At 38.8% G+C, this 25,613-nt stretch overlaps 1 protein-coding gene across 1 annotated transcript; it reads left to right on the plus strand.

The window, feature by feature from the left end:
• The first annotated feature begins 3,701 nt into the window (after window positions 1-3,701).
• LOC127083798 (uncharacterized) lies at window positions 3,702-7,035 on the plus strand. The gene is made up of 5 exons (XM_051024136.1): window positions 3,702-4,655; window positions 5,477-5,535; window positions 5,667-5,795; window positions 5,937-6,072; window positions 6,406-7,035. The coding sequence occupies exons 1-5, from the start codon at window positions 3,954-3,956 to the stop codon at window positions 6,757-6,759; spliced, it is 1,380 nt and encodes a 459-aa protein (XP_050880093.1). The 5' UTR covers window positions 3,702-3,953; the 3' UTR covers window positions 6,760-7,035.
• Window positions 7,036-25,613: the final 18,578 nt, after the last annotated feature.

Consider the following 25,613-nt stretch of genomic DNA (forward strand, 5'->3'; position numbering starts at 1 on the left):
TTAGGCATGTGGAGTCCCACATTAAGGCCGTTTTGGGCCAAAATTTGTTTGATCACATTGGCTATGTTATTATGCCCAACAAAATTATTTTGCTGAACATTTCAACTTGATCAACATCTTGGTTCCTCTGAACCATCAGAGGTTCGGGATTGCCTGACCTAAGTATTCTACTTATTCCCTATTTGGGATTGGTTCAGGTCGAAATCCTTGATTTTGGCCTACATTTTCCTGGACCATCCCGTTTTAGGCGTTTCTACTTGCCCAACATTTGATATCTGAGGAGTTGGTGAGGCAAAATTTGGGGTGTGCCAAAAAAATCAGTTATTTGTTTTCCTGTAGTTCATAGGTTTGGTTAGTGTTTGTAATCAACACGTTAAAATGGTTCCCATCTATTGGGTGAGAGTGTTAACCAACTCTAGGTTATTCCTGTCCATTTGTTTCCTCATAGCCATCATGGAAGTGGTATTCAATGATGGCGTTGTTTGAGGGATATACACATCCCTCCCAATCGAACCATATTATTAATGGTCGACGCCGAGGCGTTTTGTGGGTTATACGACGACACAATTGCCATTGCATTATCACTAAAAGTAGACATGTTAGTATGTAGGCCCACCATTATTGTCGTTGACATGTCATAAGGGTAATCCCTATTGTTCATTGACATAGAGAACCAGAACAAAGGGCTTGCAACTGTAAGGTGGAAAAGGGTATTTCCTGCCCGTGGTGGGAGTGTTACTCATTATGATGGCACCGATGCAACTGGCATCGATGACACCACCAGAGCAATTGTCCTAACAGGTGTTAATACAATCACATCTTCAACCGTCAATTTGACTGGTTGTTCTACTACATTTATGGGGGATTGTTCTGTGCACTCGTGTTATCTATAAAGGGACGCATCATTTTTAGTAAAGACTTTACACTTCTTAAACGCATGCAAAACATCCAGAATAATTCATGAACATAACACAAGTTTATGAAAGAAACTTATATGTATTTTTAACAGACAAGAGTTTTAGAATAGGTCTAACTAGGCGGCCCAATTTGTTTATGCTGAAATTTGGTAAACAACCGCTAGTCTCTTACTTAAGTGTTACTTACGAGATGAACTAGAGAATCCTAGGACATAGTGCTAAAAGATTGTACTTTTATAGTGTCAGTTGATAAAAGGCTAATTTTGACGTGGTCGAAATAGTTGTAGAAAGATAGGAAAAGAGTAACTTCGATAGTAATGAAAAACAAGAGTATTGTATGAACAAAAATAAAGTGACAATGCAGGTAAATAAAGATGAAAGCAACTGGGCAAAAATCATAAAAGGAATTGAAAACTTTGCATTGAAATAAAAGTTGTGTTTCAGGATTCATACATTCTCTCGGTCAAACTCTTTTCTCTAACGCTGGTACTTTGAGCATATGTGAGATTCTGTGATAAAACCAAATGAACACACCCGAATTCTAGCACTAGAAAATCTATTTATACTAATATGAAATAACTGCCTCTTTACGTTCCATTCTTCAGCTTTAACCACATTGGCTTCTGCATGCATTTCACCTATGCATTTCCTCCACGTTTCTTCAGGACAAAACTAAGAATTAGTTACTAATTTTTTAATAGAACACCTTTGCGCGCTTAAATAAGTGTCACTTCGACACGCTTGCCGCTGTCGAAATGTTGCTGTCAAAATATCTTCCAAGCACATTCCAAAAAATACGAAGTCCCATTTTCTCTACTTGAGACTTCAACAATGCACACGTCATCAAACGTTTAATTGCCCTTGACTTGTGCTCATGCTGAGATTTTTCCTTTTGTCGAAAATCTTAGCTAACAAACACACATTGTTATTTTGTTATTCGAATTCTTTTGTTATTTTGTGTTGAAATTATGTTGTATCTTGTACTCATTAACATTGTTATTTGTTAGGCATAATTAGTCACCAAGTCTCTTAATTTAATTTAATATTTTGCTTTAGTCCCTTAACTAAAAAACTTTACAAATTAGTCCCTTAACTTCACTTATGTTATCCTATTTGATCTCTTCCGTCAATTTCTGACAAAAAACATTAAGTTCTGATGAGGTGGTGTGACAGAAAGACCATTGGTACAAATCTGAGTCAACATTTGTAGTTAAAAAATGATACATTATTTAAAATGCGGGGGTTTTGTTTTCGGGGAAACCCACACAGTTTAAACACTGTATCAATTTGTAAGTACATATGTTGACTCATATTTGTACCAATGTCTTTGTTATCATACCATGTCACCAGAATTTAACGTTTTTTTGCCTGAAATTGACAAAATAGGCCAAATAGGGTAACAAAAGTGAAGTTAAAGGACTAACTTGTAACGTTTTTTTAGTTAAGGGACTGAAGTGGAACATTAAATTAAGTTAAGAGACAAAAACATGTATTAAGCGTATTTGTTATTTGGTAATGTATGAATTACTAAACACAAAGTTATGTTGTCCTCTATACGTATATGTATAACTCAATAAAAATCTTGTAAAAAAACCGAACCAACCCAAACTGCATTGATTTGGTTTTATTTCTAAACGCCAATCGAACCAAACCAAACCACACTTTTTTTTTTGCAGTTCAGATAACTTTTATCGTCAAAACCGTCCAAACCGTACGGCGAACACCTCTAGTTGGGGCTAATTTAGGGAGGGGTCAATACGAGGGATCATCTTAAGGATTTTTTTCTTTTTAAGAGCAACACATCTTTTTGAGAGACACACCACATACTCACCCAAAATCTTAAAGTGATAGGTGTGTGGATTCTCCCACTTATAAATGCTCAAGTTTCCATATTCCTAACCAATGCGGGACTTCCCCACACTACTCACACTTGTAATGCTTTTTCAACACTCCCCCTCAAGTGAAAACTCTTTTATCCACATACACTTGTACCGTCATTGACACTTTTCGACGAACCACCTCCTATCCAATAGAGAATTTTGATACAAATAAGTCGATCCCTTCACTCGAACCAAAGGCTCATGATACTATTGTTGGAGCTACAATTCGGGGTCAATTACGAGAGAACATTTTTACTTTGAGTTTTTTCTTTAAGAACAACGTACTTTTGTGAGAGACACACCACATACTCACCTAAAATCTTAAGGTGTTGAGTGAGTTTGTGGTGTGCCTTTCACAGAAAAGTGTTGCTCTTAAAAAAATAACCTACACTATTCACACTTGTTATTTTCAACAATTTTACTTGATGAAGAGCATTATGGATTAACGCACATTTGAGACAGAGTGTTGAAAAAAATAATGTGAGTAGTCTGAGAAAATCTCACATTAGATTCACACTTATTTTTTTCAACATTTTTATGTATTGCAAATAACTATTTTTTTATGAAAAAAAACTAATTTTAGGCTAGTGTAATAGTAGTAGTATAGATGCATGTATAATAAGCTCAGATGTCAAATACTAAAATCTATTTGAGCACACAGAAAAAAAAAAAGGAAAGTAATTAAATAATCATATATATTTTTCTATAAATAAATTTTATTTGAACTTTTGACTAAATAAATATATCTCATTTCTTTTTCAAACTGTATCTTTTTCTCAATTAAATATATCTGATTGTATAACCTTTTTCTCCGGGAATTTTTCTTTTTCTTAAATAATCAAAAGTAAACTTGAATTCAAAATAAAAATAAAGAAAAGAAAGAAGTAAAGCATCAAGAACAAAGACAACAAGTATCTAAGGAGTACTTCTTAATTAAAAAAAAATAAAAAAAATCACAATCTGTCATTGCCACAAACAACGTTATAATCGAGGTCTCTCTCCTCCAGCTAGCTCGAATCTTCCATCTTCGATTTCACGAGCAAGCATAAACTTAAACCACTCCATTAAGCTTTCTCTCAAAACCAAACCACACTTTAAACCAAATCCACTACATTACCGCCACAACAACCATCAAACATTCACTCAAACCAAAAACATGTCTGTCGCATGTGGTGTAGAGTGTGTTGTAGTCTTCGGCTGCGCACGTTGGCTATGGAAACGCTGCACGTACATCGGCTCCTACGACAGCGCCACGTGGCCATCCGCCACCGCAGTCGAATTCGAACCGGTGCCACGTGTCTGCCGAATCATCCTCGCTATCTACGAACCCGATCTCAAGAATCCTCAGCATTTCCAGCCTGCAAACGGGTACCGTTTGAATCCCGACTGGGTCGTGAAGCGCGTGAGTTATTTAGAAACTGAAGGTCACGCGCCTCCGTATATAATCTATGTCGATCACGAGCATCGCGAGATTGTGATGGCGGTGCGTGGACTTAACTTAGCTAAGGAGAGTGATTATAAGCTTTTGTTGGATAATAAATTGGGGAGACAGATGTTTGATGGTGGTTATGTTCATCATGGTTTGTTGAAATCTGCGGTTTGGTTGTTGAATAAGGAATCGGAGACGTTGAAGAAGTTGTGGGTGGAGAATGGTTGTGAGTATGGGATGGTTTTTGCGGGACATTCGTTGGGGTCTGGTGTGGTTTCTTTGTTGAGTATTCTTGTTGTGAATCATAGGGAACTTTTGGGTGGGATTCCGAAAGAGAAGATTAGGTGTTATGCTATTGCTCCTGCTAGGTGCATGTCGCTTAATTTGGCTGTTAAATATGCTAATCTCATTCATTCCATTGTGTTGCAGGTTAGTTTGCTTCTTCATTATTCTTATTCTATGCCACTAGTACTTCACATTTAGCTCTAGTATTGCGATTTAGTGTCGTATTTGAGGGTGTGCAAGGTGGTCTATAACATGGGGTCTCAAATTTTTCACAATAAATTGGGACTAAATAGGGTCTCATAACAGATTTGTCACGATTGAATAACAATACTATAAGCTTATACAGTAGTGCAAATCATAAGGATTGAATTCATAGACACTGTTAATTTATTATAATCGTCAGATCATTAGAAACATTTGACTTGTATCATAACCACTTCAAGAGTCATACAAGTTTCGTTCTAATGTAATGTCATTAGAAACATTTGACTTGAATCATAACCACTTCTAGAGTCATACAAGTTTCGTTCTAATGTGTTGACATTCAAAACATTTGACTTGAATCATAACCACTTCAAGAGTCATACACAAGTTTCGTTCTAATATGTTGATAGTGTAAAACTTTTTGCACCAACAGGGCATGAAAATTAAACTCAAATCAAAATAGTCTAATTATGTTGGACGACATCGAAAGAAGAAAAAAAGGTAGGTGAGAGAGGGGTGTGATGGAGTTAAATGGTACAAGTTATACAAGACGGAAATTTGTGTATAAAACATGTGTGTATAATAATGTATTGAACATTATTTTACTCCATCACTTCTCATGTATATGAAGGATGTAAATGACTTGATGTAGTTTTTCTTTTGACTCTATCTCTTCTCATGTACATTTACTATTTTTATTCTATCATATGATGATTCTTGCTCAAATTTTAATCTATTATTCATTTTATTTATTGGTGCAGGATGATTTCTTGCCAAGAACAGCCACTCCATTGGAAGATATATTCAAATCAATATTCTGGTTAGTAGCACCCCGCCCGTTGGATTTCAACTTTCAAGTGTGTGATTTATTCTTGATTTTCTCACGTTTGCTATTGAGCATAGCAAAATGCGATAATGGTCTCTTAAACCAGGTGTTGATGATTTAAACAGCTTGCCTTGCTTATTATTCTTGGTTTGCTTGAGGGACACCTTCATACCTGAGGGTCGAAAGCTAAGAGATTCAAGGAGACTATACGCACCTGGACGAATGTACCATATTGTGGAAAGAAAATTTTGCAGGTATTGACTTGCAAGCCGCATAAGATGAAAATATGCCACATTACTGAGATAGCCTTAGGACTAGTTCATTTAGTGCGACATTGATATTATATATATGCATTGCTAATAATGAAGTCCTTGTCGGTTGGTGAACACTAACAGATGTGGGAGATTTCCTCCTGAAGTGAGGACTGCTATTCCTGTTGATGGAAGATTTGAGCATATTGTCTTGTCCTGCAACACAACAGCGGATCATGCAATTATTTGGATAGAGAGGGAGGCAGAGAAAGCCTTACAAGTAAGAAAAACTATCTTGTAAAAATATTACCATTTGGTGCTTTTTCACAACATTGTTCTTTGAAGTTCGAGACTCCTTGTTAGTTAGAATAACATAATGAATCAAAGTATATGTAGCACTGACACTTCAAATTGAAGGTTTGTCAGTGTTTGACACCAATATGACACTGACACAAATGGTTACGTCCAATCACTTCCATTATTGTAACTATTACTGATGTCTATGTCTCAGTGTTTGTGATTGTACTTCATATATCAAAATATTGTTTGAATTCTCTTTATTAACCCTTTTCCACATTTAATGAATTGTTGGTTCTTCGTGTTCATCGTGTAGTTAATGAAGGATCAAGATAGCACCAAAACTGTGACAGTCCCACCAACGGTACAAAAGTTTGAGAGATTGAAGACATTAGAAAAAGAACATAAAGATGCTTTGGAAAGAGCTGTTAGCTTAAATGTACCTCATGCAGTGGACACTGCAGAGAAAGAACCATCTGAAAACAATGAAGGTGAGGCAGCATCCACTAGTAATGGTGACAGAGAAGCCGAAGCCGAAGCTGCTGCCTCAAGTACTGAATCAAAACCAAGTGGTGGAAGATTAAACTGGGAAGAGGTTGTTGAAAGGCTATTGAAGAAAAGTGAAACAGGAAACAAACATATTGAAGAGGATACAAATGTCCCACATTGACATCTTCATGTTTAGGTTAGACATCAACTCAACAACAATTAATATGTTTGGTTCTTTTGTATCTTATAGGCATTCTTGAGTTTGTAAATTTAGATGTAAAAAAGATAGTTACATTTGCTACAAATAATTAAGAGAGGTGCTATTCCAATTGGTTTTGTTGTGATATTATTAATGTAAAACTTGAGATTTTATTTGTATATTTGTGAAATTGACATGGATTGATTGATACATTATTTTCATGTTATGAAATGGTCAATTTTCAGTTGTGGATGTTTACTCATAAATGTCATATACAATAGGACAATATTCAGACAAATATTTAAAATAAATTTGTTGGAGTGTCTGAGTCATATCCTGGTTTCAAGTTGGAGTCTGCACTACATAGGTGAGAAGAAAGCTGATCTTTACAAAATAAAGTTTTATTGGATACGTTGGTGTTCAATATTTTTAGTGGGAATGGTACTAGCTGATCTCCCACTTGTTAGAAGGTTTACTTGGTTTCTTCCAAATGGTTTTACGATGAGAAGGTTGGATAGAATTCTACTGTAATTAGTTTTGGAGCACAAGGTTGAAGATGGAAGAGAGAAATGTTATAATGTAAATTCTGTTACAAACTGAATTAAGCTTTAATTTATATACACAAGTCCAAACTAAATGAAATTCAATTGCAAACCAAGCAAATGAAATTAAATCTGAATTAGAACTAACATCATTTATATTCATCTAATTAAAATCAACAACATCAATTTCATTCCTCAAATGGATAAAGTGTTCGATCTTAATTGCTTTGGTCAGAACATCTGTAAGTTGCTTCTAAGTGCTAGAGTGAACAATTTCAAGCATTCGATTTTGAATTTGATTGGGCAGAAAATGAAACTCCGTGTCAATGTGTTTGCTCATTCCATACAACACTGGATTCTTGGTAAAATTTATAGATGATCTGTTGTCAATCATCAACCTCACGGGCTTGTTCACGTTGATCTTCAGATCATACAATAAATTCAGAATCCAAACAACTTGACAAGTAGACAAAACACCTGCAATGTACTCAGCTTCACAGTTGATAATGCAACCACTGGTTGCTTCTTGGAGCACCAAGAGAAATGGGACCTCCCAGATACTTGAAGAAATATCCAGAAATACTTCTTTTGTCAATTCTGTCTCCACACTAATCAAAGTTTGAATATCATATCAGCTCTTAATCATATTTAGCACTAGAAGGAAACAAAACTCCATACCTCAGAGTCCCCTTAATACACCTCAGTATCATGACAACAACTTGGTAATGTGACCACTTTGGTTTGTTAACAAACCTACTCAGCATTCCAACTGCCTAACACATGTTAGGTCTGGTGTTACAGAGATATCTCAATGAGCCCACCAACTATTTAAGAATTGTAGCATCCACATCATCACTCTTAACATCGTAATTCAGCTTGTGATTTATTTCAGCATGTGTCATTGCAAACTTGCAATTTATTGACTCAAATCTCTTCATAAGCTCAAGTTCATACTTAAGATGATGCAAACTTATACCCTTATTAGAATACAGGGTCTTCATCCCTACAAAATATACCATATTTCCTAGATTAGTCATCTCAAACTCATTCATCAGCACATTTTTTAATTTTACTATCTCATCTGAACAGCTCCCTGTTAGCAATATGTCATAAACATATAGACATAATCATAATCATATTGCTATCAGATGTATGTTGAACATACAAACCATACTCCATCTCATATTTTTTGAATCCTTGAAGCTTGAAAAATGAATCAATTTTCATATTCCAAACTCTAGGAGCTTGTTTCAGTCCATACAAGACTTTATGTAACTTGTACACCATCCCTTCCTGGTTCTTTTTCACAAATCTAGGAGGTTGTGGCACATAAACTTCCTCTTTTGTAAAAGACCATTCAGAAATGCAAATTTGACATCTAAATGCATCATAGGCCAATTTCTATTAGAAGCTATAGCAATCACTAATCTGATTGTTTCATGCCTAGCTACAGGTGTAAACACCTCAAAGCAATCTAATCTAGATTTCTGTAGAAATTCTCTAGCTACTAACTTTGTTTTGTGTTTTCCAATTGATCCATATGGCTTCAGTTTCAACTTGTAAATCCATCTCACACTGAAGGCCTTCTTGTTCTTTGTAAGTTCAGTCAACTCCCAAGTCTTGTTTCTTTCTATAGTCCCAAGTTCTTCTTTCATGGTCTTCAGCCACACCTTACTCTTGAAAGCTTCTTCAATACTTACTGGTTCAGAGTCTACCAACATGGCACACTGAATGACTTCCCCTTTAGAGTTTATCTCAGTATCTCGTAATACGTCAAATTCTGCAAATCTTCTTGGTGTTTGTTTGATTCTTTGTGGCCTCTGAACTTGTTTAGAATCTTCTTCAGATGTTGGAACACTACCAGATGCTGGAACAATATCAGATGTTGGACTACCTTTATAGGTTGGACCATCTTCAGAGACATGACCACCTTCAGAGACATGATTACCACCAGAGTCTGGATCATCATCAGAATCTGGATCATCATCAGATTCACCTCTAGAGTCAAATTTACCTTCAGACTCCACTTCAGCATTAGAGTCACCTTCAGACTCTGACTCATCTTCAGAGGCAGAATCTCCTTCAGAGTCTGAAATATCTTCAGAAGTTAACGCATGTGTTAACACTGCACCAGAGTTGGATTGAGACTTATTCCAATCACATGCTTATGTTTCCTTCAGAATGACATCTCCGATGAATTCCACTTTGTTAGTGATTGGACAATAGAGCTTATAAGCACATGTACAGTGGTACCCAATCAGTAATGTTGCTTTGCTTCTATCATCCAACTTCTTTCTATTAGCCCTTGGAACATGTTTGTAACAAACAGAACCAAATACTCTTAAGTGGCTCACACTTTGCTTACCTCTAATCCACTTCTCAAAAGGAACAGTTTCCTTCAGCTTCTTGGTTGAACATTTTTTAAGCATATAGGCTGCAATGGCAACAACTTCTCCCTACAAGGTGCGAGACAGCTTCTCCTCCTTCAACATGCTCTTTTTCATATAAAGCAATGTCTTATTTCTTCTTTCAGCAAGACCATTGTGTTTTGGAGTATATGGAGCAGTCATCTCATGTTCAACTCCATTCTCTTCACAGAACCTTCTGAACTCTGATGAGTTATACTCACTTCCACCATCAGTTCTAAGAACCTTCAGCTGCTGACCACTCTGTTTTTAAGTTTTCACTTTGAACTTCTAAAACTCAGCAAACACCCCATGATTAAACTTGATGAGTGTTATCCATGTCATTCTTGTGAACTCATCCAAAAATGTCATAAAGTATTTGTTTCCTCCAAACTTCAAGTGGTCCACATACATCAGAATGCACTACTCCCAAAGTATATTTTTCTCTTGGAGCCATTTCTGATGCAAATGGACATCTAGGTTGCTTCATGCATATCTCACATGACTTCTTGGGCTTCTCAATCTTAGGAATGACATGTACCAACTTCTTAGATCTCAGATGCCCCAAGCTTTTGGAGTTCAGATGCCCCAATCACTTATGCCACAACTCAATATGACCTTTAACACCTTCTGCACTAAGGCATTTAGTATCAGTTGTTTCCATATTTGCTTTGAACATTTTGTTGCTTCCCTGTTCTGATTGCATAATCTGCTTCTGATCATAATCATACAACTTCAAGAGATTGTCCTTCATAGTAACTGAGAAACCTTTCTCAATTAGCTGACATACACACACCATATTGCTCTTCATTCCAAGAACATACCAAATATCCTTGATCAGAACAGTTTTGCCCTTCTTCACTCTGACTTTGACATTTCCCAATCCTTCAGCATTAAGGTACTTATCATCAGCACATCTGATCTTTGTCCTCTTTCTTGAGTCAAAATCAAACAACCATTATTTATTTCCAGTTAGGTGATTTGAGCATCCAGTGTACATATACCGCAAGTCTACCAAATATCCACTATCAAATTCAGAAGCCATCAATAGCACATGTCCATCATCAGACTCTCCTCTTACTATATTTGCTTCTTCTGATTTCTTTTCTTGTTTGACCAACAGTTAGCAACAAAGTGGACAAACTTATTACAACAGTAGCATTGAACCTTTTTCTTGCCAAACTTCTCCTTTCCCTTATGATGTTTCTTCTATCAGAGTTGGAAGCTTCTGACTTATGATAACCACCACCATGTCTCTTCTTGGCCTCTTATCAAGACTACTTCTAATTCTTCTTACTAGAGACACTTTCAGAGCCTACTCCACCTCTCTTTCAAAGTTTTTCTCAGTCAGACGCAACTCTTGTGCCTCTAGACTACTCTGCAGTTCTTCAATTCTCATGGTGTTAAGGTCCTTAAAATGTTCAATTGCTACAAAAATGTAATCAAACTGGGGAGTAAGTGATCTCAGTACCTTTACAATGATTACATGTTCAAAAAGAGTTTATCCACAAGATTTCATCTCATTTATGATCTGAATCACTCTAGAGATGTAATCAGGTACCTTCTCATTGTTCTTCTGTTGAGATTCTCATACTGATTACGTAGAGACTGGAGTTTCACCTTCTTCACTGATACATCACCGCCGTAGTACCATACCAGTGTGTCCGACACATCCTTTGTCGTTGTAGAATCATCGATCTTCTCAAACACATTCGTATCCACACACTGATGGATATAGAACAATGCCTTATGATCCTCCTTCCTTGTTTCTCTGCGTGTTTCTTTGTGCTTCAGTTGCATCTGCTATAACCATCGGGTAACCTTCGTTGACGAGATCAATATCATTTTGAGCGTCAAACACCACATGCATCTGAATCATCCATCGACTCAAATTCTTTACATCAAAGACTGAAATCTTTGTGTTCAAGCTACCGTTTTCGTGGTTCATCTTCATTCTTGTGCAAATTCACTAAAATCTCACCAACACTTATGTTTTCCAATCCTTCCGAATCAAGAAATGTGATTCCGTTTCGATTTATATCCTTAATTCGCTGTGAATTGAATGTGCATAATCAATCACACACGCCTCACGTACACCCGTGTTTTCCGTTCCTGAATCAAAAGTCAGAGCTCTAGATACATATTGTTGGAGCACAAGGTTGAAGATGAAGAAGATGAAAGAGAGAAATGTTGTAACTAACTTTTACTCTCCGATGCAAAACATTTACAATCAAAATTTTGTTACAAATCGAATTGAACTTTAGCTTATATACACAAGCCCAACCTAAATTAAATTCAAACTCAAACCAAGTTAAAGAAAATAAAACTGAATCAATTACAGCTAACAATTAAAATAGTTTAAGTGTTGATCAAATCTGCCGAGAGATGTTTTAGATTCTCCATTGGTCCATCGCTACAATTTAGAAGATTGAGGACTCCGACCAAATTAAAGAAAAAATTAAGATGCATTCATCTTACGATGGTCTCGTTCAAAATGAATGAAGCTTGAGGCTGTAAATATGAGATTTTTCACGCTTTTATCAAATTTAAGGTAGATCTAAACACAATTAGAGTGTTAAGGTATGGTAGTTTCTAAACTTATAACCTGTAGTAAAAGTTACCGATATGACTTGTACCAAATTGTATAACTTGCTATTGAAGATGCTTCTCTTGTTAGAGTTAGTTAGAAATTGCAACTTGCTATATATAGTCGTTTGTAATTAACTCAATTCATCAAATTTATTTCAATCAATGCAAGTTTGTTGCACTTTTCTCTCTTTTTTCATTCATTTCTTCGTTATGTTAAAGAACTTCAAGATTGTATGACTGATCTTTTAAGCTCTGATGCACATTGTTTATTATGGTTTGTGGTGTTAGGAATGTCATCGATCATCCGGTTGCATATCCTTTTCAAACTTCTAGTAATGTCTATTATGTTCATGCATCTGATGGACATTTTTCTGTTATAGTTAAACCAATTCTCAATCATTCCAATTATCATGATTGAGCTCGACCAATGAGACAAGTACTTAAAGGTAAAAACAAGTTTGATTTTGTTGACGGATCTATTATCATTCATACTGAATTTGATCATAACTTTAAGGCTTGGAATCGTTGTAATATGTTAATTCATTAGATGAATCCATTGCTCAAAGCATTGTTACCTTGAAAATGCTATTGATGTATGGAATTAACTAAAAAAACGGTATTCTCAAAGTGATGATTATATTTGCATTTTTGAATTGCAATATGAGATTTTTTTGCTTAAAACAAGATTCCGTATTTTTTTCTGAATTTTTCACCGCAATCAAGATTTTGTGGGAAGAATTTGAGGTGTACTTACCTACTCATGTATGTTCATGTACTCATCATTATGATTGTACAACTAGAATCAACAATGTCAAGCATCATCTAGAAATTACATGTTACATTCGTTTTTTGACTGGCTTGAATGATCATTTTGATCTTGCACGTGCTTAAATTATGTTGATGAATCCTTTACCACTTATTAACATAATTTTCTCTATTGGATTTGCAACATGAAAGAAACTATAATGTTGTTCATTGTGATGAGTTTAAGGTGCTTATCAATGTCAATGCAAGTGATGTGCATAGATTTCAAGGCAAAGTGCATGGTTTTGGTACTTCATCGATAAATTGGCAAGTGGACTAATCTGTCAATGTAGTAATATCGGGAAATCATGAAATGTAGATCTCAAGGATCGTGTGATATTATAAGGTGCGAGTCTTAATTCAATTAAACAAAAGTAATTAGGGGTTTTGATTTTGTTTTTGTTGCAAAAGAGTAAATAAGAGCAAATTTAATATAGTAGAAAATAATGAGAAAAATAGTTTGACCTTGAAATCGTTTAATATCCTAAATTGACTTTGTAACAACTCGCCTTATTTCTATAGACTACTGATTCTTAAGTTTATTTATTCTGAAGTCCTTAGCGAATAAAACTTTGAGTATTCAAATCAATTCTTGTGGTCATAGCAAATTGTAAGTGAACTCAAGCGTGTAATTATCAAGAACAAAATAGTTTCTAAACGGTATCCCTAGTCCTAGGTGATATCTAATCTAGAATATTTTAATTCAACGTTATTGTTGAAAGTCCTTCCTAACATGTAACCGTAAATCAATTCTCAATTTGTCAGAAAGAGTAAAGCATTACGCACGAAATGAAATAAATCATGTAAGAATAAAACTGTAGTTATTACAAATATCATTCCAGAAATTTAAACTAAATCAAAAACAGTGACACATCCCTAGCATTAGAGGATTTACAAACTCATAATAATAATAATAATAATAATAATAATAATAATAATAATAATAATAATAATAATAATAAAAGAAATGATAAAAGTGGCAAACATTATACAATGATCACAAAGAAGAAAGCTTCAATGGAAAAATTTGTTGAATTTCGTACTTCTTGTTGTTCCTGTTGTGTTTACCTTACTCCAATATGATCTTTTTTCGTCCAAATGCAAGATAGATCAAGAAAATTAGGTTTCCACCATTTAAACACATATTTTGGTTTTCTTTTTGGTGATTCTGGACGTCATACATGTAACACCACAAATTCGATTGATTTATTCAAATTTAATTTTGTTGCTTTATTTTACTATTTAAATGATTTAATATGTTTTAATAATTTATTTGATGATAATATATGGTATGTGGGATTTAAGGGTTATTATAATTTTAATTGACTTATTTAATAGTAGAATATTAATTAAATAAATAGAAAATGACAAATAGTGAGGTTTGGGTGGAAAATGAAATTATGAAAAATTGTGTTGTAAGTGGTGAGAAATAAAAGTAAGTTGGGACAACGTGGAATTATTAGTAAACTACAATTAGGTTAAATAAATATATTATGCGATGGGATTAGGAAAGTTTTAAAAAAGTTGAGCAGTACGTGAGAAATTAAGGAAAGAGCTTTTGGAGGGCAAGAACAAGGGTTTGAGGAAGAAGAGGAAGTCATAGCTAGAGTGCTTTTGCTGAAAAAAATAAGGTAAGAAAGAGAACTACTCAATTAAGGGTGTTGATTTCATGAAAGGGTAGTAAGGACTCCTTAATCCTCCTTTAGGTTTCTCTCTTTTTCCCCAATTGAATATGTCTATGTATGTTTGATACAAAATTGTGATGAATCTGTTTTGAATGTTCATTATGATATGAAATTCATGTACTGTATAATGTTAAATTAAGACATGATGAAAGTATGTGAAATCTGCAAATTGTTGTTGCTAATTGGTGTATTTGAGTTTTCATGAGCATGACCTTAGTGTAATACCCCAAAATTTACCCTTCATTTTTCCTGGAAAAAAAAAACGAAAAAAAAAAAAAAAAAAAAGAAAAAAGAAAAAAATTATTTAATTAATTAATTAATTAATTAATTAAATAAATAAATAAAATAAATAAATAAAATATAACAAATTATTTTGGACTTTGGTCTCCCTCATTTGAGCCCACTACCCACGAAAATCAGTCTATAAATACTGAAGTTTCAGTAGAGGAAAACACACTTGGAGTTACACTGGGAGATTCACTGGAAAAAGATAGTGAGAGAAAGAAGACAGAACAAAGGGGGATTTTGAGGAGAAACAAAACACTCTGAGGTTTCCTTGGAACAAAACCCTGAGGAAAAAGATAGTGAGAGAAGACCTGACAGAGAACTCAGAGCAGCCTCCAAACCCTGAAGGGAACTCAACTTGTAAACCTCACGGGTGCAACTCAATTTCAATCAAGCTCCCCAATCAGGTTTGCCCTATATCCATCATCTTTATGCCTTTTATTTGAATGCTCTAAATGTATGAGGTATTATGGGTGAATTTGATACCTTTTTTGTGAGCCTTTTGTGAATTTTGATGGAATTATTCATGTGGTTACATTTTGATTTAGGGGCAACTCTGGGTTACCCTATTTTGTTTTTTCTAACCTGTCTTGTGTTTCCATGGCATTATTTTCTCTTGATTTCATCCTGCTGCTCTAACCCTTTGTCGAGTTTTGTGAGGGCTCACATGGCTTTCGCAGAGACACTCGCGTGGTTTCCCACTTTATTTGTGGGATACCCCCTGGAGTTTTATTCTGATTATTCGTGTTGACTGATTTCCTTTGACGGTCCAGCTGGAGACATTTCAGGGTTTCTTGCCCCTTTAACTGCTATAGCTTTGGATCTTTATCCGTGTGGTAATTTTTTCCCTTTCTCATACTTTATCGCTTTCTTAACTGGAAGACCTCGATAGGAGGCAATGTTTGAGCCCCTTGGTGGCATTTTACTTTGAGATACATGTTTTGTATTTTGTATTCATATCCCCACATGTAGCGCGGTTCCTTCGTCAAGGACTGCCTGTTTGCCCTCGAGCATCCCAAACCCTAAAACCCAAAGCAACATGTTTACTCCTTCTACTACAGGCGAGTAAGTCTCCAAAGGTCGAGCATCCGGTAGATTGCGTAGTGACGTCGTTCGTCCAAAACCCAATCCATAACCCCGTAGTTAGCCGAACTACGGCTTGCTCTGATTCTCATTCCAGATGAGATACGTAGGCATAAGACGCGGTGTCTTAGCGAGCACACATCCCCCCAACCCATAGGTCAGCCGAGCTACGAAGACTCTGATTCTCATATTCAGATGAGATACGTATGCAGTGGATGCAACATCCGTGCGAGTCATTTTCATTTAACCCTTTTTTTTTGGTAAACAGCACAAGATAAACCCACACCCTTTAGACAAGAACTACAAAAGTGGATCCCGTAGAGTACTACGGATGCGTAGGGGTGCTAATACCTTCCCTTCGCATAACCGACTCCCGAACCCAAGATTTGGTTGCGAGACCCCGTCTTGTCCTTTCCTTTTTCAGGTTTACTTCGAGCGTTTCCTTTCCCTCCTTTGGGATGAATAACGCACGGTGGCGACTCTTCTGTCATTTTCTTTCGCCGGTTGTTTTTTTCGCACACTGTATTTTTCAGGTTGCGACAGCTGGCGACTCTGCTGGGGACTTTGAGAAGTTGACCTCTTGCTGGTCCATCTTCCCTAAGCGAGTCCCTCCTAGCTTTTGTAGTTTGTTTGTTTATTGGGTGTTCATGCTGTTGTACAGTTATTTATTTACCTGCTTTACCTTATTACATTGTGTACATATCATTGTTGTATCTGTTGGTTGGCTATGGCTGCTTGGTGATCTTTGTGAGATGAGTTCTATACCCGAACTCGAGTGCACTTAAGATAGGAGAATGGCATAGTCCTGTCAACTTGTGTGGAGTATTCCTTAGCGAGTTGACTTGCAAGCCCATTCACTTGGTGGAGGTCATGTTGAGATCAATAATGTCACATAAGTAAGTTGTGGTTAGACATTACTTGTTCCAATATAGACCTAAGAAGCCAAGGACCTTAGTTTACCTAACCCATCTTGGCCTATTCGTAGGACGTAGTGCGAAAGTCGTTCAAATGTAAGATTTGATACGACTGTTACGCGATACTACACTCATAAGAGTCTCTCTTGAGAATATTGTTGGAATACGAGTAGTCGTTCCTCTGATAATATCCGAAAGATGGGATTATGACTATGGGAACCTTTTGTAGAACATGTTTGGCAGGTTTAAACCTTAGTACACTCCTTTTGGGTGGTTCTTAACCTAAACTCCATGCTCGTGACTTGCGACAAACCCTTGATTCATGGTTGATCCGATCAGGTATCCTTAATATCAATGAAACTCGGGTGTTGACAAGGTGTAAACCATAATCCACCAAAATGGGTGGTTGATATTAAGGATAACATGATCCATCCCATGACCTTTGTTCGGTGTGCTCTTGATTTCTCTCCAGACAGTGCAACCTGACAGATGTTCAAGCAGATACAGCAATCCTGATTGACATGCCACTGCATTGCATTCACATCATCACATCATTTGCATTCATATCATTTAACACATGTTTATCCTTTTCAAGGAGGTTTAAATCTTCTTCTTGATTCTAGTCGGGGTTTTCTTCTTACACTGTTTATCAAATGTGAGACTGGAATCAAGGGGGTAAAATACTTTTGGAATTGATAAACATGTCATTGCATTTGCATAGTCATCCGCATGCCTTGCATAACAGGTACCGCCACAGTGTTCTCAGTTTGTTTGGTGTCCCACTAGCAGGATAGCTGACTCAGGCATTCACCGATACGGTACCCGGAGGAACCAACAGAGAGTAATGGAAAGCCTACAGGCAGAGCTCGCCGAGATGAAGATTCGCATGAATCAATTCATGGATTTGGTTCAAGGGGTGGCTCAAGGACAGCAGGAGCTTAGATTGTTGGTACAGAGGGATCCCCCTATTACTCAACCGGAGACGTTGGCTGATCCTCCAGCTGGAGAGGCTAATGGTCCCAATGGACCGGGGCCTATCCCAATCCTACATGTCACCTCCGGTCAACAACCCATTTAGGATGGTCAGGATGATCAGTTCCCCTTGCTTCGGGAAGACTTTGGCATGGACCCCATGTTTAGAAGATTGGAAGAAAGGTTGAAGGCAGTGGAAGGACAGAATCCTCTGGGAGTAGATGTTGCTGACTTGGGGCTGGTCCCAGGTGTGAGAGTGCCACCGAAATTCAAGGTCCCGATATTTGACAAATACAATGGCAGCTCTTGCCCCAAAACTCACGTGCAAGCCTATTTCCGTAAAATGGTTGCATACTCTGATGACGAGAAGCTACTTATGTACTTCTTCCAGGATAGCCTAACTGGGGCATCCTTGGAATGGTATATGAGGCTGGACAGAGCCCACATCCGTTGCTGGAGGGATTTGGCAGAGGCTTTCGTGAAGCAGTATCAGTATAATGCAGACATGGCTCCGGACAGAACTCAACTTCAGAATCTGTCTCTTAAAAGCAATGAGTGCTTCAGGGAATACGCTCAACGCTGGAGGGATACAGCTTCCCGTGTTCAGCCTCCTATGTTGGAAAAGGAAATGGCCAACATGTTCATGAATACGCTGCCTGAACCTTACTTGGAGCGTCTGGTAGGTTGCAATGCTTCCAACTTTGCTGATGTGGTCTCTACTGGAGAAAGGGTGGAGAATTACCTAAAGACATACAAGATCCAGAGTGGAGGTGGACCCTCATCAGGGGTGAAGAAGCCGTTCATTCAGGGACAGAAGAGAAGAGAAGGGGATGCAAATGCCATATCTTCTTATCAGAACAGGGATAACCGGAGGAATAACTTTCAGAATTATCATCAGCAACCGTATGTTGCGGCTGTGACCATTCCAGCTGCAGCGCCACTACAACAACAACAATCACAACGTCAACCAGCTCAGTATCAACAGCAGCAACAACCGGGTAACAGACCCGCTTATCAACAGAGGAAAAGGATGATGGACCGGCGTTTCGACACCCTTCTAATGTCGTACGCTCAGTTGCTTTCTAGTCTTCAACAACTACAACTTGTGCAATTGCGCACTCTGGCTCCTCCTGTTGGTAGACTTCCGGTGGGTTACGACGCCAACGCTAGGTGTAGCTTCCACTCTGGGGCACCTGGCCATGACATTGAGAACTGCAAAGCTTTTAAGCACGTAGTTCAGGACCTCATAGATTCAAAGGCCATCGACCTTGCACCAGCTCCGAATGTCGTCAACAATCCCATGCCCCAGCATGGTGGTGCGAACGTTAATTTGGTAGAGGGAGAAGCCAAGTCCATTAAGGATGTGTTGAAGCTGAAGACTCCATTGTCGGATGTCAAAGGATGCTTGCTGAAGGCCGACGTTTTCCCCGGTTGTGGGAAGGGTTGTTTGGATTGTGCTACTCAGGGCGGAGGTTGTTTGAAGTTACAGCAGGGTATCCAGGCCTTGCTCAACAAAGGTATCCTCCAGGTTGAGGGTTTGTCTGTCCAAGAGTCTGTGGAAGGGGTTGAGAAAAAAGGGTTTGAAGATGCTACTGATGAATTCGCAGATGTTGTTCCTGTTAATTTTGTGATTCCCAGTGAGGTCTCTGCGGTCAACAATGAAGATGGGGATAGTGATTGCGACATTGACAACTGGGTGCGTCCGAGGATCCCGGGTGAAGTCATCAACAATTGATCTTCTGAGGAGATTATCCAAGTCACTCTTCTTGAAGAGTAATTTTCTTTGTATATTCATGCATATCCAAGTCTTACGTTCCGCCCAGGGCATAATGACTCATTGTAGGGCCCATCTATGTGACACTTGCATTTTTATCATAAATAAAGGACGTATTTTTGCATTCAAATATTTCGTTCCCTGTCTTTCTATTTTTGCAGTTTTTCAAAATAAAAAAAAATGGCAATGTTTAGTTTAGTTTTCACTTCTTGTTCACACTCATAAGCACATACCATCACTCATGCAGATGCACATCACCGGATCCTATTGATAACGTTTCTGCTACGGCTCGTTTCGACTTTGAAAATCCAATCTTTCAAGCTGAAGAAGAGGGTGATGAAGACTGTGAACTCCCTGAAGAACTTACCAGGTTATTAAAACAGGAAGAAAGGGTCATTCAACCGCATCAAGAGTCTGTTGAAGTAATTAATCTCGGCACCGAAGACGCCAAGAGAGAAATCAAGATAAGGGCTGCTTTGGGAGATGATGTGAAGAAAGGGCTGATTGAATTGCTTCAAGAATACGTTGACATCTTCGCCTGGTCTTATCAGGACATGCCTGGGCTGGACACAGACATCGTGGTACACCGCTTGCCTCTCAAAGAAGGTTGTCCTCCGGTCAAGCAGAAGCTCAGAAGAACAAGACAAGAGATGGCTGTCAAGATAAAGGAAGAAGTGCAAAAGCAGTTGGATGCAGGGTTTCTAGCAGTCACCAATTATCCGCCATGGGTTGCAAACATCGTCCCAGTACCTAAGAAGGATGGAAAGGTACGGATGTGTGTCGACTACCGGGATCTGAACAGAGCTAGCCCTAAAGATGATTTCCCATTACCTCACATCGACGTTTTGGTGGATAATACAGCTCAGTTCTCGGTATTCTCCTTCATGGATGGCTTTTCTGGCTATAACCAAATCAAGATGGCACCAGAAGACATGGAAAAGACAACTTTCATAACCCCATGGGGCACCTTCTGCTACAAGGTGATGCCGTTTGGTCTGAAAAATGCCGGAGCAACATATCAACGAGCTATGGTAACTCTGTTCCATGATATGATTCATCATGAAATCGAGGTTTATGTTGATGATATGATTGCCAAATCTCAGACAGAAGAAGAACATTTGTTGAATTTGCAGAAACTGTTTGAGCGTTTGAGGAAATTCAAACTGAGACTTAATCCGAATAAGTGCACTTTCGGGGTGAGATCGGGAAAATTGCTGGGTTTTATTGTTAGCGGAAAAGGGATTGAGGTGGATCCTGACAAAGTAAAAGCGATACAGGAAATGCCAGAGCCAAGAACAGAGAAGCAAGTCCGTAGTTTCTTAGGGAGGTTGAACTACATTGCAAGGTTCATCTCTCACCTAACAACCACGTGTGAGCCAATTTTCAAATTGCTGAGGAAAGATCAGGCTATCAGGTGGAATGAAGATTGTCAAAGGGCTTTCGAGAAGATAAAAGAGTATCTACAGAAACCTCCAATCCTTATACCTCCAATTCCTGGGAGACCTCTGATAATGTACCTATCAGTGACTGAGAACTCGATGGGGTGTGTATTGGGACAGCATGACGAGTCTGGTCGAAAAGAGCATGCCATATACTACCTTAGCAAAAAGTTTACCGACTGTGAAATCAAATATTCGCAGCTTGAGAAAACTTGTTGTGCTTTGGCCTGGGCTGCTCGCCGACTGAGGAAGTATATGTTGAACCATACTACCTTGTTGATTTCTAAGATGGATCCAGTGAAGTACATCTTTGAGAAGCCGTCTCTCACCGGACGTGTTGCCCGTTGGCAGATGATTTTAACAGAGTATGATATCCAGTATACATCCCAGAAAGCCATCAAAGGTAGTATTCTGTCAGACTACCTTGCCGAGCAGCCGATTGATGATTATGAGCCAATGAAGTTTGAATTCCCTGATGAAGACATCATGTTCCTCAAGATGAAAGACTGTGAAGAGCCAGTTGTTGAGGAGGGACCTGATCCAAACGAAAAGTGGACTTTGTTGTTTGATGGGGCTGTCAATGCTAGAGGAAGTGGAATTGGCGCTGTTATTACTACTCCGAAAGGTGCCCACATACCTTTCACCGCTCGTTTGACTTTTGAGTGCACAAATAATGAAGCTGAGTACGAGGCCTGTATCTTGGGTATTAAGCAAGCCATTGATCTGAGAATCAAGACTCTGGACATCTTCGGAGATTCAGCTCTGGTGATCAATCAAGTGAATGGTGATTGGAATACTCTCCAGCCCACTCTGGTCCCCTACAGAGATTACACGAGAAGACTTTTGACTTTCTTCACAACGGTAAAATTGTATCATATACCTCGTGATGAGAACCAGATGGCAGACGCACTTGCTACTCTATCCTCCATGATCAAGGTAATCCGTTGGAACCATGCTCCCAGGATCGATGTGATACGCCTTGACAGGGCCGCGTATGTGTTTGCTGCTGAACTGGTAGTCGATGACAAGCCCTGGTATCACGATATCAAGTGCTTTCTGAAGAATCAAGAGTACCCTGCAGGGGCATCCAACAATGACAGAAAGACTTTGAGAAGATTGGCAGGCAGTTTCTTCTTGAACAAAGACGATGTGTTGTATAAGAGGAACTTCGACATGGTTTTGCTCAGATGTGTGGACAGACACGAGGCGGACATATTAATGCAGGAAGTTCATGAAGGTTCCTTCGGTACTCATGCCGGCGGACATGCAATGGCTAAGAAATTGTTGAGAGCGGGTTATTATTGGATGACCATGGAATCAGATTGTTTCAAGTATGCTCGGAAGTGTCATAAATGCCAGACTTATGCTGATAAGGTGCATGTACCGCCGAATCCTCTGAATATGATGTCTTCGCCGTGGCCGTTTGCCATGTGGGGTATTGACATGATTGGAAAGATTGAGTCGACTGCTTCCAATGGGCATCGCTTCATCCTTGTTGCCATCGACTATTTCACCAAGTGGGTCGAGGCAGCGTCGTTCGCAAATGTCACCAGACATGTGGTTGCCCGTTTCATCAAGAAAGAAATCATTTGTCGCTATGGGATTCCCGAAAGAATCATTACTGATAATGGTTCTAATCTCAACAACAAAATGATGAAGGAGTTGTGTCAGAACTTCAACATTCAGCATCACAATTCTTCCCCTTACCGCCCTAAGATGAACGGCGCTGTTGAGGCGGCAAATAAGAACATAAAGAAGATTGTGCAGAAGATGGTCGTCACGTACAGAGATTGGCATGAGATGCTACCCTTCGCCTTGCATGGGTACCGCACTTCGGTACGTACATCGACCGGGGAAACCCCTTACGCCCTTGTGTATGGTATGGAAGCAGTCCTACCTGTTGAAGTGGAGATTCCTTCTCTAAGAGTCATGTTGGATGTCAAGCTAGACGAAGCTGAATGGATTCGGACAAGGTTCAATGAGTTGAGTCTTATCGAAGAGAAGCGAATGGCAGCCATTTGTCGTGGGCAGTTGTATCAGAGTCGGATGAAGAGAGCCTTTGATCAGAAAGTGCGTCCTCGTTGTTTCCAAGTTGGAGATCTAGTTTTGAAAAGGATCCTTCCTCCTCAGACAGATCATAGGGGCAAGTGGACTCCTAACTATGATGGACCGTATATTGTCACCAAGGTTTTTGATGGTGGGGCCTTAATGCTTGCAACTATGGATGGTGAAAACTTCACTTCCCCTGTGAACTCAGACGCAGTTAAAAAATACTTCGCATAAAATAGACCCGCTGGACAGTAAAAAGAATAGTCCAGGCAAAAATGGGCGTCCCGGCGAACCAAGAAAATGAAAGGGTTCGGGCAAAAATTAGGGACAAAAATAAAAAAAGATTGTACACCCGGTAAGTTGAAAACCTGAAAAGGCAACTTAGGCAAAAATGGGTATCCCGGTGGATCGAAAACCCGAAAAGGGCGATCCAGGCAAAAGTTAGGGATTAAGCGAATGACTGCGTTCTGAGTAGTTCTGAATCTCATCTCGTGCCAATGACTGGAAATTTTTGAAGGATAGGAAACAGTCCAATCACTCTTTCAGAAAGCTGATCATCTGGAGGATCTTGAAGACGGGCAAGTCATAGCAGAATTGGAACCCAATAGAAATCCATTTCACATTGCCATTAGATTAATTTCTGTTTTTATCTATTGTGCGATTACCTCTTTCCAGGGATTGCTTCTTAATGTAAATGCCTATTCAGAGGCCATTCAATCAATAAAATCATGTTATTCAGTATATCTCTGTTTTCATTTTCATTTTACTGTTTTGTTTGCAAAAATGACGTCCGAATTTTTGATAAACATTGCATCATGACACATAAGGGCTTTACAGGTACATGCTTAATAAACATTTAAAATTGCTGTAAATTTTAAGTGCTTTGGATCGTCTATTCAGAACAGATACCCTCGGGGCATTTCCTTAAAATTCCCCGCAGATGATCGTGAATATCTTCCCCAGTGAAGTCACCAACAGACGAATTCGGTGTCTTATCCCTGCAGAGCTGATCAGAGCGTTGGATTCTTCAATCCCCAGCAGTTTCTCATCACCGTACTTCCCCAAGCGGTTGTTTCAGGACATACACTCCCCAGTAGAGTTGACAGTACCAGACTACATATCCCCAACGGGGTTGACAGTGCCAGACTTTATCTTCCCAGCAGAAGTGGCTGCTCCTTAGAGTTCGATGCCAGATCGATAATCCCAATGCAAGATCCATGGTTTCTTTTCTTGAAGCAGAACCTCGGTACCGTATCAGTGTTTGCTCCCCCTGCTGAGTCATCTCTCGCAAATCGTGGTTGCCAGAATCATTGTAGCTTTCCTCAGCAGCAGGCTTCCAATGCTATTCTTTCCCCGATCAGAGTCTCGGTATGGCCAGAACACCGCATGGCTAGTCATCTCCCCACAAAGTTCATTGTGGTGTGTATCTCCAGCAGCCTGGCCAGAGCCCAGAGGATGGTAATCATTTCCCCAGCAGATCCCCTTGCCTCGGCTTGGCATTCTACCCAGCATTTCGCATCCCTGCATGTAGAATCATATTGCATTGCATCCTTCCAAATCACGTAGCATTTCCATTTTCATGGAGCATTACGCCATTGAAAAATTCAAACATACGCATGTAAGCATAAAACATTCTCGGTATCCCAAGTGATAAGCTAGAAGTTGTTTCCAGTACTCAGACTGAAGATTGTTCATGACTTACCTTTGTTATCCCCAGCAAGTGTCATCGGCCCATGCGCCGCCTCTATTATCATTCCCTATTTCTGCCAATGCTGACAGGCATGAAGTTTTCCTGTATCCAGACCGAAGTGGCATTCAGGTCAGTTTTCCGGTATCCAGACCGAAGTGGCATTCAGGCCAGTTTTCCGGTATCCAGACCGAAGTGGCATTCAGGCCAGTGTTCCGATGTTCGGATCGAAGAAGTTTCCGACGTTCAGGTCGATGCAGCTTGTGGCATTCAGGCCAATTTTCCGATATTCAGATCGAAGTGGCATTCAGGCCAAGTCTTTCCGATGTTCAGATCGAAGAAGTTTCCGACGTTCAGGTCGATGCGACTTGTGGCATTCAGGCCAATTTTCCGATGTTCAGATCGAAATCCTTTCCAGTATTCAGACTGCTGAGCGGCATTCAGGCCATGGTTATTTCTGTGTTACCATTTATTTTGGTATCCAATTTAACATTCTTTTTCGATATTCAGACTGACTCTCACCGTACCAGACGGATTCTTCTTTCAAGACCACCTCTTTGCCGATTCTGACAGACATTGTTACTTCACTTCACTTCAGTGCAAATTTT

The sequence above is a fragment of the Lathyrus oleraceus genome, chromosome 5 (genome assembly GCF_024323335.1).
Source record: "Lathyrus oleraceus cultivar Zhongwan6 chromosome 5, CAAS_Psat_ZW6_1.0, whole genome shotgun sequence".
Classification (NCBI taxonomy): domain Eukaryota; kingdom Viridiplantae; phylum Streptophyta; class Magnoliopsida; order Fabales; family Fabaceae; genus Lathyrus; species Lathyrus oleraceus.

Excerpts from the sequence above, each read along its gene's own strand:
- LOC127083798 (XM_051024136.1), top strand. The coding sequence starts at position 3,954 with ATGTCTGTCGCATGTGGTGTAGAGTGTGTTGTAGTCTTCGGCTGCGCA. Across the intron at positions 5,796-5,936 it reads GTGGAAAGAAAATTTTGCAG|ATGTGGGAGATTTCCTCCTG; the intron begins GTATTGACTTGC and ends GAACACTAACAG. Across the intron at positions 6,073-6,405 it reads AGGCAGAGAAAGCCTTACAA|TTAATGAAGGATCAAGATAG; the intron begins GTAAGAAAAACT and ends TTCATCGTGTAG.